Source organism: Myxocyprinus asiaticus, chromosome 32 (genome assembly GCF_019703515.2).
Source record: "Myxocyprinus asiaticus isolate MX2 ecotype Aquarium Trade chromosome 32, UBuf_Myxa_2, whole genome shotgun sequence".
In the NCBI taxonomy this organism is placed as follows: Eukaryota; Metazoa; Chordata; class Actinopteri; order Cypriniformes; family Catostomidae; genus Myxocyprinus; species Myxocyprinus asiaticus.
Genome location: NC_059375.1, coordinates 1,213,378 through 1,228,745, shown reverse-complemented (window position 1 = coordinate 1,228,745; position 15,368 = coordinate 1,213,378). Strand labels below are relative to the sequence as shown.

Sequence of the window (15,368 nt, the reverse complement as noted above, 5' to 3'; positions counted from 1 at the left end):
AGTCTGTATAGTGTTCCTCCTACTCGGTTGTAAACAGCGCTGCTCTTCCGGGTGTATCGCATATGCATCACTTTTCACGTGAACATGCCAACGGCAATACGTCACACGAGAGACCACACGACCTCGGCCCTCTCGTGAACGCACATACTGCTGCTTAATGGAAGCGTTTATTTATAGTTAAAAAGTATTTAAATATTGATATTTTTAGCACCAAAAGTGATCGTATAAGACATTCATTTAACCACTAGTCATATGGATGACGTTAATGCTGATTGTCTGTGATTTTTGGGGCATCAAAAATAGTGTTACCATCCACATCCATTATAAGGACCTACTGAGCCGAGATATTTTTCTATTTTTCTATTTCTATTTTATAACAATACATTTTATAAGTATAAATGTGGATGTATTATATACAGTAAATGTATATATATGAATGTAAGGTTATTTAAATACATTCTATGTATTTACACAAGTATATTGTGCCATCTTACTTGAACCCCGTGATCAGCGCGACACAAACGTTGTCTGTGTCTGATGATGTGGCAGGGTATTCCAAATGAACAAATTTTGTCAAGTGAAGTGGACTTCAGCAGATACAGTATCCCATGCCCAGTGAGTAGGGAGCAGTGAACACTGTGCAGAGACCCTGCGGATTGGAACGCACATTATTTCATTAAAAATATCTAGCTGAAGACCATTCTTGACTCACCAGCTGATCAATATATTCAAAGTCCCTTTCATTGCAAGTCAGTCCACCTGGCTCAGTAAAATCTGACAACAGTGGTATCATAAACTGTGCTTCTTTAGTTCAGATCACACTAAAAATGCTATTTTACATGCTGGAATATTTAATGCTTTCTCCTAAAAGGTGATTGGCTAATTTTCCTGTAAGGCAGGACTACATCTGCCATATTGGGCATTCCAATTTCTCCCATTCATTTTAATAAAAGTGCTCTGTCTCAGGCTAAACAGTCTCTGATATATTTTAGTAAAAAAGGATTTGACCCATTTCCAATAATTATAATGTAGGTCACACTTAGACTTTAAAGACTCACATATTATGCCTATTCCAGGCAGTTAAAATAATTTGTAATTCGTAATGTAATTTGTTACCATGTAAAGGCAACCACTGTTCAGTAGCATAAATAAGTATTAAAACGATTGTATTATTTCTTTAAAGTGTTATTTGAAATACAGTGGATTAACTGAGTTCTTAAGTGTTACAATCACCTCCATAATAACCTCTGATGATACAGTCTCTCTGAATTCTTGTATTAAACTGAATATTGTGATCACATCTTTATGAATGTTAATATGGTCCTTTTACTCACAGTCAGTGTTGGGTAAGTTACTCAAGAAAAGTAACTGATTACAAATGACTTATTACTTCTCTAAAATATAATCAGATTACTTAACTGAATACTTAATCTAAAAAGTAATCACATTTCTGATTATTTTACTTTTAAGTTAATTTCTAAATCACTTTTCCTACAAGTTTTCCGTTTAAATTGAAAATGTCTATATTTCCTCATTCATTGTCCCACACCCTTCAGCTGTCACTGAAACTAACACATGTACATGTGAATTCATATTTTAAATGTATTATATGTATTACTTTAGCACAAGTAATGTATTTAAAAGTTATTAATTTAATTGAAAGTCAGTAATCTGATTACAAGAATTTAAAATGTAATGTAATACCTTTTTGACTTAAAAAGTAATTTTATTACAGTAACTAATTGCTTTGTAATCGGATACACCCAACACTGCTCGCAGCACATATGTATGATTATTAGAGCAAAATATGGCAGGTAGATTTGAGTAGTCTTTGATTTCTGAAGAGAAAAAAAAGAATTGCCGCCAGTCCAAATAACGAAAGTGAAACGCATGATTCCTGACCCTCTCTACTACACACATGTTTACTCTATGTGTGTGTATAATGTTTCATATTAAATGATTAACGCTCCGTAAGTCCACACCCCTCTTTCTAGAGAAATTTGTGGTTCAATTCCAGATGGATTCATAACAGGATGTTGGGTGGAATTGGATGAGTTGACGCTGCACTGATGCCAGTCACTGCATTTATTTTCCCCATTAAACCTGATTCCACCCTACTGTGTTTCAAAGACAAAATGCATTACATCACAATTCTTTACTCCCTTGGCCGTGGGTGTGTCAATTTGTACGCTGTAAAGCAAACATTTTACCCAAACATGTTGAGTTTCGGTATGTCACATGTCAGATATGGTATTCTTTTTATTTTATTGTGACTGACAAATGTATATGATTGACAGGTGTCTTAAAGAGATGTTGATGAATATCTCAGCTTCAACTGTGTGCAGTTTTCATCAGGTGTCCTGTAAGGTAAAAATCTTATTCTCACATGTGGAGTTTTTGACTGTGACCAGCAGATGGAGACTTTGGACTGCATTTTCTGTGTGTAAATCTGTCTGTGTGTTCTTCAGTTTAAAGACACGGGTCTGCAGAGAGCTTGTGAGCGCTGGTTAGAGCTGTTCTTAGTCACCGAGCTCTGCTATCACATCAAACTCAAAGACTTGACCTTTGATCTCCTGCTCAAGACTCTGTGTTCTCCAAGGTCTCATACTTTTTCTTTTTGACCTCTTCAAATGAGTCAGTGACAAATCACAATCATACATTTTGAAAAGCAGGTTGTTGTGTTATGATGTGTTTGGAGTTAATCTCATGAAGCCTGTCAAGAGTAAGGTCATATTTCTCCACAAAATGTATTTTGTTATTTTTTTAGGACTTTTAGGTTTTGCATTCAGTTTATATCTCATTACTGTAACAGGGGTTTATTTGAAATTCTCTTTATTCTAAATGATAATTCTCTTATAAATTTGAACTTTATTCTCATTACTGTAAAGTCAGGTACAACAAATACTGCCTTGGTGTATAATTACTTTACTGGTTAAATAATATATCAATATATTAACTAACAGCAGTGTTACAGAGAATTTTTTCCACACCATAGTATCAATAACAATTTGGGGCGCAAATGTGCGTATTGCGATGAAAATAAGGTCACAGTGTCAGAAAATAACTTCTACATTAAGGGGCAATATTGGTCCTCTGGATTTGATTTTCAGGGGTATTTTGACCTTCATGAGAGGTATATTTTATTTCGAACCAAAATGTGTCAAATACATAAATATAATCAAATCATTAAAACAAATTCTCAACATTGAGAATGTATTACCATTAGCCTAAGATATAATATGTATAACGAGGACTTTAATAAAATATTAGAACTATAGCAGATATTAAATCTAAAAAAAATAAAAAGAAGAAATCATTACGAGGGCATTTTTTGCCCTCACATTTAGAAATTTGGTGGCATTTTCGTCACATTTATAACATTATTGCCCTGAGACCCCCTAGATTTGTGAGCCTGGTCACAATGCAGAACAGGCTTCATTTTCTCTCTGTAAAATATACTTTTATATCAATGCTCTTAACAGGCTTTGTGGGATTCACTCCATTACATGTTTGTGCTTTACCATATTAAAGTACTTTGAACCATACATGTAATGATGTGCAGAATGATGAGTCAAGAGTACAGGATCTAAACACAGCAGTTTTAATAAAAATGCAGAACAAACTTTGGAAACAAGAAACAAAAGAAACCGAAATCCACACGCTACAGCCTGAAAGGAAAACTGACAATGAATACTGGGGAACATGGGGACTAAATACACAGACAAATAATGATGAAATGAGGGACATCTGACACTAATGAATACAAGGACCAATGAAAAAAACAAAAACACTACAAAACCCATAAACCAACTAAAGACAAGGAAACAATGTGGTGACCTCTGGTGGTCGTCAGGATAATCATTACAGTATATAAAATACTACAAAATACCAAAACACCGCAGGAAGTAACATCTGTGTATTGGAATTATACATTTAATATAAGCTCCCAACCATCCAGGTGTATTCAGTAATATTCTCTGCTATGAATCACTTCATTATTATTATTATTATTATTATTATTATTATTATTATTATTATTATATTAACTTTAAATTGCTTAAACCCATCAAAGTAAATCAACAGCAGTGTTAACCCTAACCCTTACACAAAGAAAGTAATCAGCTACAAATTACTTCTCTAAAATAATAATCAGATTACTTTACAGATTACTTCAAAACATTACTAATTACTTTACTTTTAAGTTACTTTCTAAAACACTTCTCACAGAAAGATTTTTGTTTTTCCTCCTCAACAAATTCAAAATAATGTCTGTATTTCCTCGTTCATTGTTGCACACAAGTAATACACTCATTATGTTTCTATTATTTTTGAAGTAAGTAATCCAAGGATTGTATAATTAACGTGATTAAAAAAAAAGAAATCTGTAAATGCCCAGCAAACAGGGGACGTCCCCTGGATGTTGCGAACGTCCACTTAGGTCCGCATTTGGTCTGCTTTGTAACGTTAGCTAGCAGACTTTCCGAGGACATTCCGAACGTTCGCTACAAGTCCAATTTTTGTCCGGGCCAGAGTTTGCGACCGTCCCTATATTGTCCCTCATCTGACATTTCCATTACAACACTTGCAAAACCCATTCGCCCATGTGTTCCCTTTTATCATCAGACCTGACACCTTGCAACTCAGACAAAGGAAAAATTAAACTAACCCAGCTAACAAAAAAAGGTCCTCAGAACGTCCCCTAAACGTCCTGAATGGACGTCCTGTGAACGTCCCCTTGAATGTCCGGAGGACGGCAAGAGGACCCTACACATGGACGTTCGTGGGACGTTCGTAGAGGTCACTTAGGGGACGTTCTGAGGACCTTTTTTTGTTAGCTGGGTGTAATCTGATTACAAGAATTGAAAATGTAATGGACTAAAGGTAATTATTTGACCATAACAAATGACTTTGTAATCAAATAACAGTGATGAACAGGACATTAATATGGTCATTTTGTCTCTTTGTGTGCAGACTGTTTACATGTAGTGAATATGATGTGTTGAGAGCAGTGCTGTATTGGCTTTTCCTGCAGTTAAACCCCCTTAGACAGACACTACCTTCTCATAGCGCCATCATCAACTTCTTCTCCAGGTGGACATTTATTACAGTTTCACACTTATATTGTCAGTTATCACCCACCCATCCTAAGCACAACAGACCAGATGGCACTATTGTTGTATAATTCCAGAAATTATGTGAAACTGCATTTGTTATGGACATTAATTCAGTCATGGCACATGTGTGGTTTATTGTGTACATAAGGAATGACTGTTTTGATGTACATAATATGTTTTATCATGTATTTATACTTCATATGCTTTACTTACAATATAGAAGTCTGTTGGGCAAGTTATTGCACTGGGATTAATGTTGAAATACACTCTGTTATAAATGTATAGCCATAAGACTTGAAAATTATATGTGTTAACATGAGACTAGTGTGATAAATTTGCTTTAAATTTAAAATGTACTAACCTTGTTTGTGCAAAGTTCTATCTACTGTTTAAACTCCTGTCACGACCATGTAAAGCCTTTAAACTTGGTAACATTGACACGATACACACAAGGATACCAGAAAGCGACATGACACAACTGTCTGTAAAGTATAAAGTGCGACATTGCCGCCCACTTTTCAGCCGTCGGGGTTCCGGAAGTGTTTTTCCCATTCATTTCTTCCATAGGGATTTCATAAAATCCTTCATAAAAAGGTGAATCACAATACTACAAACTTTGATTTGAAGTAAAAACATATTCAAAATCAGACAAAAATCAGACAAAAACACAAAGGTACAAGACTGTGTACTTAACGTCTTTAATGAGGGAATGAACTACAATCCCATTAAGCATTGCAAATGATGTAATCCAACTAAGAACTAATAAAAAATATAAAACTATTGTTTTAAAATTGTTGATTATAGGCATAAAAACAATAGATTTTAATTTTATTGCAATATATTTAGATATATACAGTACATATACAGTATATAAGTAGTTTGAGAGTGTAGGGAGAGCGACTCGATTGTGTCATTCACACTGCATCATAAGAGTGGGCGGGGCTGCAGAGCCCTTCTCTGATTGGTGGACCTTTCTATTTAGGATTATGGGTAGTGTAGTTCTTCACCAGGAATTCTGCTATTTAAAGAGATAGTTCACCCAAACATCCCCTCATGCCATCCCAGATGTGTATGACTTTCTTTTGTTGAACACAAACTAAGATTTTTGAAGAATATTTCAGCTCTGTATGTCCTCACATATCAAATGAATGGGCTCCAAAAGGCAGATAAAGTCAGCATAAACATAATCCATCAGACTCCACTGGTTTAATCAATGGTACTTCTGAAGCAATCCAGTTGGTTTTGGGTGAGTACAGACCAAAATGTAACTCCTTATTCACTGTACATCTTGTCATTGCAGTCTCTAGGCACTATCATGATTTCAAGCTCGATTACACTTCCTAGTGCTTGATGCATGCGCAGAGCGCTAGATGGCGCTATAGGAAGCATAATTATGCTTGAAATCATTGCTAAGGAGATTGCTGTCAAGATATACATTGAAAAAGGAGTTATATTTTGGTCTGTTCTCACCCAAAACCAACCGGATCACTTCTGAAGACATGGATTAAACCACTGGAGTCTGATGGATTATGTTTATGCTGAGGTTATGTGCTTTTTGGAGTTTCAAAGTTCTGGCCACCATTCACTTGCATTACATGGACCTACAGAGCTGAAATATTCTTGTTAAAATCTTCATTTGTGTTCAGCAGAAGAACACAAGAAGTTGAAATAATGCAGACTGATGTGTTCGACAGAAACATATATCATTGATTAACAACCTCAGAGCTCACGGTAGGTCTGTCTTTAAAGGTTTATAAGTCATCATTAATATTCAATTTGTCTATGGAGAAAATGAATGGGATTTTTTCTTCCGGAACAGACTGTTGTGTTCTATTGATTACTTGATGCTGTCCATCCATAGAGCTTTAGTTGTACTGTAACAACATCATTCTTTTAATGACATCTCTCCATCATGTTTCTGTTTTAGGGACACAAGAGTTTTCTTGGAACAGCCTCTGGGACAAAAATACATCGCTATCTTCCAAGCTCTTCGCCTGCATGGCATTACCGAATGTACGTATTTGATGCTAACACTGTTTGCAATGGATGGACTTCTTCAAAAACAATGTTAAAAGAAGGCATGCATTCTCTGATTTTTCTAAAATCTCTTCTCTGATTTGGATGACCACTGGTTGTCTTAACTAAAAACAGACAATCTGGTAAAGAGACCACGTCATAAATACTCCTACCCAAAAGACATAACAACCGTATCAGCTACTAGCAGCACATCTCACAAACACATGCACACTACTGTATTACACTGGTGATGTGTGATGTTAAAATACATTCAGAATCAGAATTAGAATAGTTTTATTAGCCAGGTAAGATTACTCTTACAAGGAATTTGACGTGGCAGTTGTAGACAGAGGACATACATTAAGATAGACAAACCTACTTATAAGTACAGACATGTAATACAATATAGTAAATACAAATATGTGTGAATACATAGATAGAGAAAAGCAAAGATGTGCAACAGTGTATAGCATATATACGATTACATCAATATGTATGTACTGTATGTATGGACAAAAAGTGCAAGTGCAGACGTACAGATATACACAAAAAATGGCCTATGATATTAGAAAGTGCAGCACCACCTATGTTCTTATGTGTTCAGCAAAGATACAGTTCTATACTTGTGTCTTGTTGTTTTTGTTCTAATGGACCTGAATCTCCTTCCTGATGGAAGAGGCTGGAAAATACAGTGGGCAGGATGTAAAGAGTCCTTGGTTATTTTAATTGCTCTCTTTCTGCAACGGGCCTCATACAGATCTTTGATAGAAGGCAAACTACAGCCAATGATCTTTTCAGCAGTCCTGATGATGCCCTGGAGTTTCATCCTCTCACATGTGGTAATTGATCCAAATGACACAGTAAAGGATGAAGTGAGGACAGATTCTATGATGGCTGTATAGAATTGTATCATCAGTGCTTGTGGGAGGTTGAACTTTCTTAGCTGCCGCAAGAAGTACATCCTTTGCTGTGCCTTCTTAGTGATGGACGCAGTGTTATTGTCCCATTTTAGGTCATGGAAGATTATTGTCCCTAGAAATTTGAGGGATTTTTGACTGCAACAGGTGATCCATTGATGACTAGTGGGAGTGAGGGTGGGGGTGATCTTCTAAAGTCTACAATCCTACAGCGTTCAGCTCTAGGTTGTTAGCGCTGCACCAGGACGCCAGCCGTTCCACCTCCTGTCTCTGTGCAGACTCATCGTGGTTTCTAATGAGGCAGTTGAACATTGTATCATCTGCAAACTTTAAGAGCTTAACAGAGGGGTCCTTAGAAGTGCAGTCATTGGTATATAAAGAGTAGAGCAGCGGAGCGAGTACACAGCCCTGTGGTGCCCCAGTGCTGAGAGTCAATGAGTCAGAGGTGTATTTGCCTAGTTTCACATACTGCTTCCAATTTGTCAGAAGTCAGTGATCCAGAGACAGATGGAGTCTTGCACAGCCTGCTGGGCCAACTTGGTTTGTAAAAGCTTGGGAATTGATTGTATTAAAAGCAGAACTGAAGTCTACAAAAAAACTAAATCCTAACATACGGTCCAGTATTATCCAGATGTTGTAAGATGTAGTGCAGGCTCATGTTCACAGTGTCCTCTGCTGACCTGTTGGCTCTGTAAGCAAACTGCAAAGGGTCTGGCCAGGGGTCCATGATAGTTTTAAGATAAGAAAGCACAAGTCTCTCAAAGGTCTTCATGACCACCGAAGTCAAAGAAACTGGTCTGTAGTCATTTAGGCATGAGATCCTTTGCTTTTTCGGTACTGGGACAACTCAGGCGCGGACTGGCCATTGGGAGAACCGGGACTTTTCCCTGTTGGCCAGGCACCGCATGGGCTGCCGCGTTATGCAGAATGCGCCACAAAACGGCACCGCGATATGCAGAAGGGGGCAGCGATATGCAGAAAAGGACAGCAACCCTCGCAATTTGCTCAACCAACATATGCTGCACGGCACGCACACAGGCTTGTGGTGGAATATACTGTACACACCGACTAGAATGAAAGAGGCAAATTTGCGTGGCGAGTAGAAGGGTTTACAGTTTATGAAAAATAAACATATTCTCCTATCCCAATCTAATATACAACTATGAGTAAACTATTAGTTGGTTGACCTGAAGAGTGTAAACGCTTTGAGCAACCTGACATGTAAGTTTGGGGCGTGTGTACCTGTTTGTCAATGGCTATGATCAGAAAAGCATTCTCACAGACTTCTTATAAAGTATGTATACTGTGCACGGGACACCCGGAGACCTAGTTCAAGTTTGGAATGGCATACCACCATACTACTCTTACTATTTATACCATATGGCAGAAGTAGTAAGATAAGTATGAGTAGTATGCCATTCTGAACTCATGAACACGTGCAGTATACAACCTGAGCACACTGTGTGGCATACTTTATCCCACATTGCAATGCACTCGACCTTCCTTTTCCAGTGTGATGAATGAACCAGGAATATGTTTAATATCTAGACATTTTAAGGTTATCTTTAGATGAAAAAATTTGATTAGAAATGCAAAATAAAGTTTTTATTTCCAATTTTATGTGTTGAGTTGTGCTGGTTGTGTGTCAGGGCCGCATCTACAGGAGCTGCAAAACATCAGAGTGTTTCCTCAATCCTGCCTTCTGCACATCCTGTCCAAACACTACCACACTGTGAGTGTCTATACAGACCACAAACACCAGCTTCAACACATACTGCACAAATCATGGGCTTAATCAGTAGCCGTAAACAGTCTTGTTTTCCAGCCAGAATATCTAAGCATCCTTAAAACAAGATACACGGTGTAAGGAAAATTGTAACAAGTGACTTTTTCTTACCCTATTGGCAAAAAGATTGTTCTCGTTATAAGCGTAAACCTCACTTAAAACTGGAAAACAAGACAAAAAGTACTGATTACAAAAGTGCCATTTTGCATTCCAGAGGCATTATATTTCATGAGCTGCTCATGGTTAGACGCAGCATTGCTGATTGTTTTGTACAGAGTGAGAACTAATTCATTAGCTTCATTTTAAGCTGAAAAATCTGTGATTTATTTCCTGTAGCTTTACAGTGGGGGTGACACGGCTGTTACTGACTTCTCCAAACAAGCGGTCCGGTTCGGAATGATTGTGGACAGGGTGTGGTACACTTTCAAGCCATTTGTAATGTCATTATGATCCAGTTCTTAGATGTCGAGCATTACACCCATAATGCCTTTCTGTCCTTAAATCACACGCTTTTCTGTTGCTCAGATACAACCTGATTAAATATGACAATTACAAGATGGCAAAATTTAATCCATGCTTAGCCTTTCATTGTTTGCTTTTAGTGCAAAAGTGTTTTGTGTTTATGTGCTTTTCACTGTTACACTGTAGGAACAGGATTGCTGTACTCAGACCATCAGCCTCTATGGCTTTTACTTTCTTCTAAAGGCTGCTAAAGTGTGCAAAGCAGATACATACAGCTTCTCCATTGAGGTCAGAGCACTCACAGCTTCATAAATGTCCACCCATCAAGGCCTTTCATCACATCTTGATGTTTTATCCAATGTCTTCAACAGATGGCACAGTGAGATCCATGATATTTCCATTGTGTTTAAAGGAATAGTTCACCCAAAAATGATAATTCTCTTATCATTTCCTCAGTCTCATGCCGTCTCAAACTCATATAACTTTCTTTGTTTTGTGGAACACAATTGAAGATATTTTAAAAGATCTATAAGGTGTTTTTGTTCATACAATGCAAGTCAATGGGGTCCAACACTTAAAACTCAAAAAAGTACATAAAGTCATCATAAAGGTAATCCATACTACTCCAGTAATTTAATCCATGTCTTCTGAAGCAATATAATCGCTTTGGGGATTAGCGGGAAAAAATCCCCTCCACCTTAGCTCTCAAATCACATTTTCACTTGTGTACATTACAATTTGGGCAGCCAAACCTGGAAGGACAAGTCTTGTTGCAATCATGCACCATATTTGACTGTATGCATGTGTGATTTTTCTCGAAGAAATAGAAGTTTAAAAAAAATATGATAACTGAATTTTCAGTTTTGGGTGAACTATTACGTCAAATATGGATTTCCCTATACCATCTGTCGCTCTTTCTCCATGTAGAGGTTAAGACACTGGGACACGGCTCTGTCACAGTCTTTTATTGTGACTCGTCCATTCTGTATGAGGTCTGAACGTTTAGTGTGCTATCAGATCACAGTGCAAAGCTACGCCAGCGGCACATGGCAAGAGCACAGCAGTGGACCTGTCAATCAAGAGTTTGGCTTATGTAAACGCCGCTGTAGGAGCAAGGTACATACACACACATTTAATGAGACAATGACAACAATACACTTCATGACAGATGCCTCTGGGCTAAATTTGTGTTATTTGTCTTTTTTAACAGTTGTTTCAAATTGAGAAACTTTCTGCACCCATCCTGGTGATGTTTGCTTTGACATTCCCATTGTGATGTTTAGAATGTCTCCACTTACATAAAACACACACACACTTACGGTCACTAAATTATACATAGGTAATGCACTTGCTTGAAATGCACAATTCATTATTGATCCATGCAAACTTTTCTAAAGATAGATGCTACTTGATTGCCCCCATTACAGTCAATTAAAATGTCTATGGTATGCATGAAAAGTACAAGTACAGTGTAAATAAAGGATATTTTACTCAACAAATATACTTTGGATCCAGAGCAGGGCAGTACACATACTGGTGCTGGTGATGCAAAAAATATATTAGCACACAGAAGAGTGCAGTCAATTTCTTTTCTATTATTTGATTACCGTAAACTGCACTACGGACCTTAAAGTGATCCTGGAATATGTTTCAGTCACAATTATGCACATTATGCAGTATAGAGATCAGGCAAGATGTAATTATTGAAACATGCCTGTTGATATTGTAACTAAAATATTCCCAAATTAATGTAATTGATATTGCATCAAATAAAAGCCCTTCAATTTTATTGGTAGCTTAACAGTCTACAGTATTTAATAATTAGGGGCCAAGCACTGAAAGTGCATATGCACCTGTTGTATTCATTAGTGTTCTTCTTCTTCCGCCTTTGAAGTCTATGGCAGCCCATAGAATCATACCTATAACTAACCCAAATGTGAGGTCTCTAACTCAAACCTTCTAGTGCCACCAACTGTTCAAAGTTGCACATATGTTTATGCTTATTACTTTTGAACTGTAAGAAATAGAATCAAAATTATTTTTTCCTTGGATTCCTTGGCTCATGCAGAATGCAGATCGCGGTTGCAATTTCTGCCCAACTACATTTTACACCATTTTACATTTTCTGAAAAAAACTATTTTATCAAACTTCACCTATGCCAGAAATCCGATTTGCACGAAATTTGGTGTGTATAATCTAGGGACACTCGACACTCGAAAAATGTATCAAAAGCTTTTTGATAGACAAAACGGTTCTTGAATAGCACACCAACTAATTTGATGGCAAGTCACCAAAAAGTATCCGTATTTTCATGAAACTTTGTGTGTCATAATGACCCAACCCTTACCTCACCATGTAAAGTTGGTGACAGCGCCACCTATTGGTCAAAAGTTATAATTAATTGTATTTTAAAGCTGCGTAATTGCCATTATTGATTGAGTACATAAACAATCAGTGTTCAAAACAGTGTCCTTACCTTACCCTGATTCACTACTATAAGCCTGCAAAAATGATTTGTATTTTGAGCTGTCGGGTTCGATTTGGCGTGAAATCGCTGGCTTATGACGTACATCCTTGCGTCATTACACCATGTTTGCACACACAGGAAAGAAGTGCCGGCTGTCTCATGTTCCGGCTGGAGAAACTAACTACACTGTTCAGCTCAGTTCAGTCACACTCACACAGTTCAGGACATCATCACTGCACTCTAGATGGATGTTTATCTGTTATTCATTTGGTGAAGCTGTTTACCTGCTATAATGCTGGGATATGTTTTCTGGAAGGGTTGTAGAAGCTTATATTGCTTGTCATGCTTTTATGAATTGAACATTACTCGTGTGTTAACCGATCGCAATGTATCTACATTGTCCGGTGAAGTTACTGTGACATGTTTAATATGTATGACTTCTGAAATTGACTTCTTGTTATTGTTATTTTTATATTTAAGCTTATTATTTACGTTTAATAAAGTATATTTTATCCCCATCATTACTGAATCCTCATTTTATGTTTTTAGTTTATGTGATATTGTGTACATTCATAGACATACTATTGTAATAACTGAGGCTGGACAATACAGTATAAAAAATAATAAAGAAATAATAAAGTCTTCTATTAAACTCGTATCAGCCATATCACGAGTTTAACCTCCTAAATTGAAAACTGTAGTACAATTCAAAAATTAGTAGTAGATAAAACACTTGAATAATTATATTAAGATATACTGGTGGTGGCTGAGGAGAGTCCCCTGTTCTCTGTTTAAAAGTGCATTGAGTGTAGTGTCAGAAAAGAGATTTAAGAGTAAAATTCAATCAAATATGTAAATAAGAGTGTTGTTTATCTTCATCAAAGCAAGTGATATTTCTGTTTCAAATGTTTAAACATATAACATAATATCAACATGAAAATAGCACGTAACGATTCCGGCTCCAGTCATGTTCACACATAGACGATGTCCAGTTAAGTTCAAACTGGGAGATTCATCCGCCAGAAGAGCAGTGTCAAAACACGACTGACGTTATGTATTCTTGCAATTTTAAGTTTCAAACACAGATGTCGCTTGAGAGCACAAAGTTCCGTAGTGCAGCTTTAATTTTTAGCAGTTCTACCTATGTTTTTATGCTGCTTTTCTGAAAGTCATAATCAGTGATTTTGAGTGACACTTCCATACACGCCATTGGTGTGCTTGTCCGGTGAACTTCTGAAGGGGGGGTTCACCCAGGGCACCATACAAGCTAGAACTGCCACTGCTGACCCTGATCCACTATATTATTATTTTACAATGAAATATTTAACATGTGCATGTTGCTTTAAAAAATAAAATAAAATAAAATAAATAAATGTATTTGGTCAGAATACATTATTACTTTTGAATGGCTGTCAATGGATAAAGATGCTTTTTGCCCTGATAATGGTGTAATTCTGATATCTACAGTACCAGCAGGGCTTGACCATACATACCAGCAAAACACTGAAACTTCGGGTTATCCATATTTTCCATGCTAACAGAACATTTTGCACACTGTGTACAGTACACCTACTGCATACTGCAAAAATTATAAGAGTAGTATTCTGTTCTGAACATAGCCTACGGCACATGGGATTTATGCAGAAATTATCTTCTCAAAGAACATCCTCTGTCACCTTAATTTGAATGTTGTTAAAATCTTTAAAATGTTTAATGCATTTAAATGCATTTAAACTCTTTTCTGAAGCTCTTTCCTCTGAATATGTACAGTAGATCTGACAGATTGTCCATGTCAAACCTGTCGTCATTTGACTCATGCAGCCTAAAAATAGTTGCCCTGCTGTTTAAATATATTGCATTGCTATTGTTTTCAAGGGCTGCAAATTGAGGGAAGAGGAAGCGTGATTTGTGTGGTGCGCGCTGTGTTTTCACATTGGCAAACTGCCACTGAGGAAGCAAATCCATCCCATCACAATACATGCTGAAGAATGTTCAACAGAGCGCAGCGGATGTTCTGGAGCCCTGTGTGACTCCCTGACCTGCTGCTATGACCCAACACCAACTGAACCTCACCCAAATATTAATACGAGAAAGCAGAGAACTTGTGAAATATTGTCTAGAAATACATGGCCAGTTAAAAGTTTAGACACACTTGACTGAATTTATGTTCCTCATGATCTTAAAATCCTTTTCATCTAAAGGTTTATGCTCAAATGCTTGAAATAAGTCTAGCAAACAAATATAAATAGTGTCTATGCATTAATTTATGAACAAGTTTTTACATGGATGAGTTAGGGCAGATAATGAAGAAAAAGCAGCCAACACTTTTCAGTGAACCACACTCAATGGTAGTATCACTATAACCTGTAATAACCTTTACTCAAATCTCAAATGTGTATCTCACAATAAAACAGGGGCTTGGCGAGAGTCGACTGTAGCTAGCGGGATTTCCCATAGATTAAAATCGTGTAATAAAACAAAGTCACCTATGTGCTGCATTTTTGGCAACAAATGAATTGAACATTTAAAAGTAAGATGCCCAAAAATTCTGTCTATGTACCATTACAAAGAAGTGCTGTGGTGTCACCAGGGTATAGCACTCACA

General features: G+C 37.0%; 1 protein-coding gene across 3 annotated transcripts in view; it reads left to right on the top strand.

Moving 5' to 3' along the window:
* The window catches only part of btbd16 (BTB (POZ) domain containing 16), a 39,204-nt gene extending 25,929 nt beyond the window's left edge, over nucleotides 1–13,275 (top strand). Inside the window, exons 9-17 of one of the 3 annotated variants that reach the window (XM_051667795.1) lie at nucleotides 2,298–2,367; nucleotides 2,469–2,599; nucleotides 4,972–5,091; nucleotides 7,042–7,127; nucleotides 9,697–9,779; nucleotides 10,170–10,244; nucleotides 10,482–10,583; nucleotides 11,223–11,411; nucleotides 11,506–13,275. In XM_051667795.1, coding sequence (XP_051523755.1) covers nucleotides 2,298–2,367; nucleotides 2,469–2,599; nucleotides 4,972–5,091; nucleotides 7,042–7,127; nucleotides 9,697–9,779; nucleotides 10,170–10,244; nucleotides 10,482–10,583; nucleotides 11,223–11,411; nucleotides 11,506–11,571 — 922 coding nt within the window. In that variant the 3' untranslated portion in view covers nucleotides 11,572–13,275. Of the gene's footprint in view, nucleotides 1–2,297; nucleotides 2,368–2,468; nucleotides 2,600–4,971; nucleotides 5,092–7,041; nucleotides 7,128–9,696; nucleotides 9,780–10,169; nucleotides 10,245–10,481; nucleotides 10,675–11,222 lie in introns of all 3 variants that reach the window. The other 2 variants (XR_007894324.1, XM_051667794.1) reach the window with 2 other exon arrangements.
* Nucleotides 13,276–15,368: the final 2,093 nt, after the last annotated feature.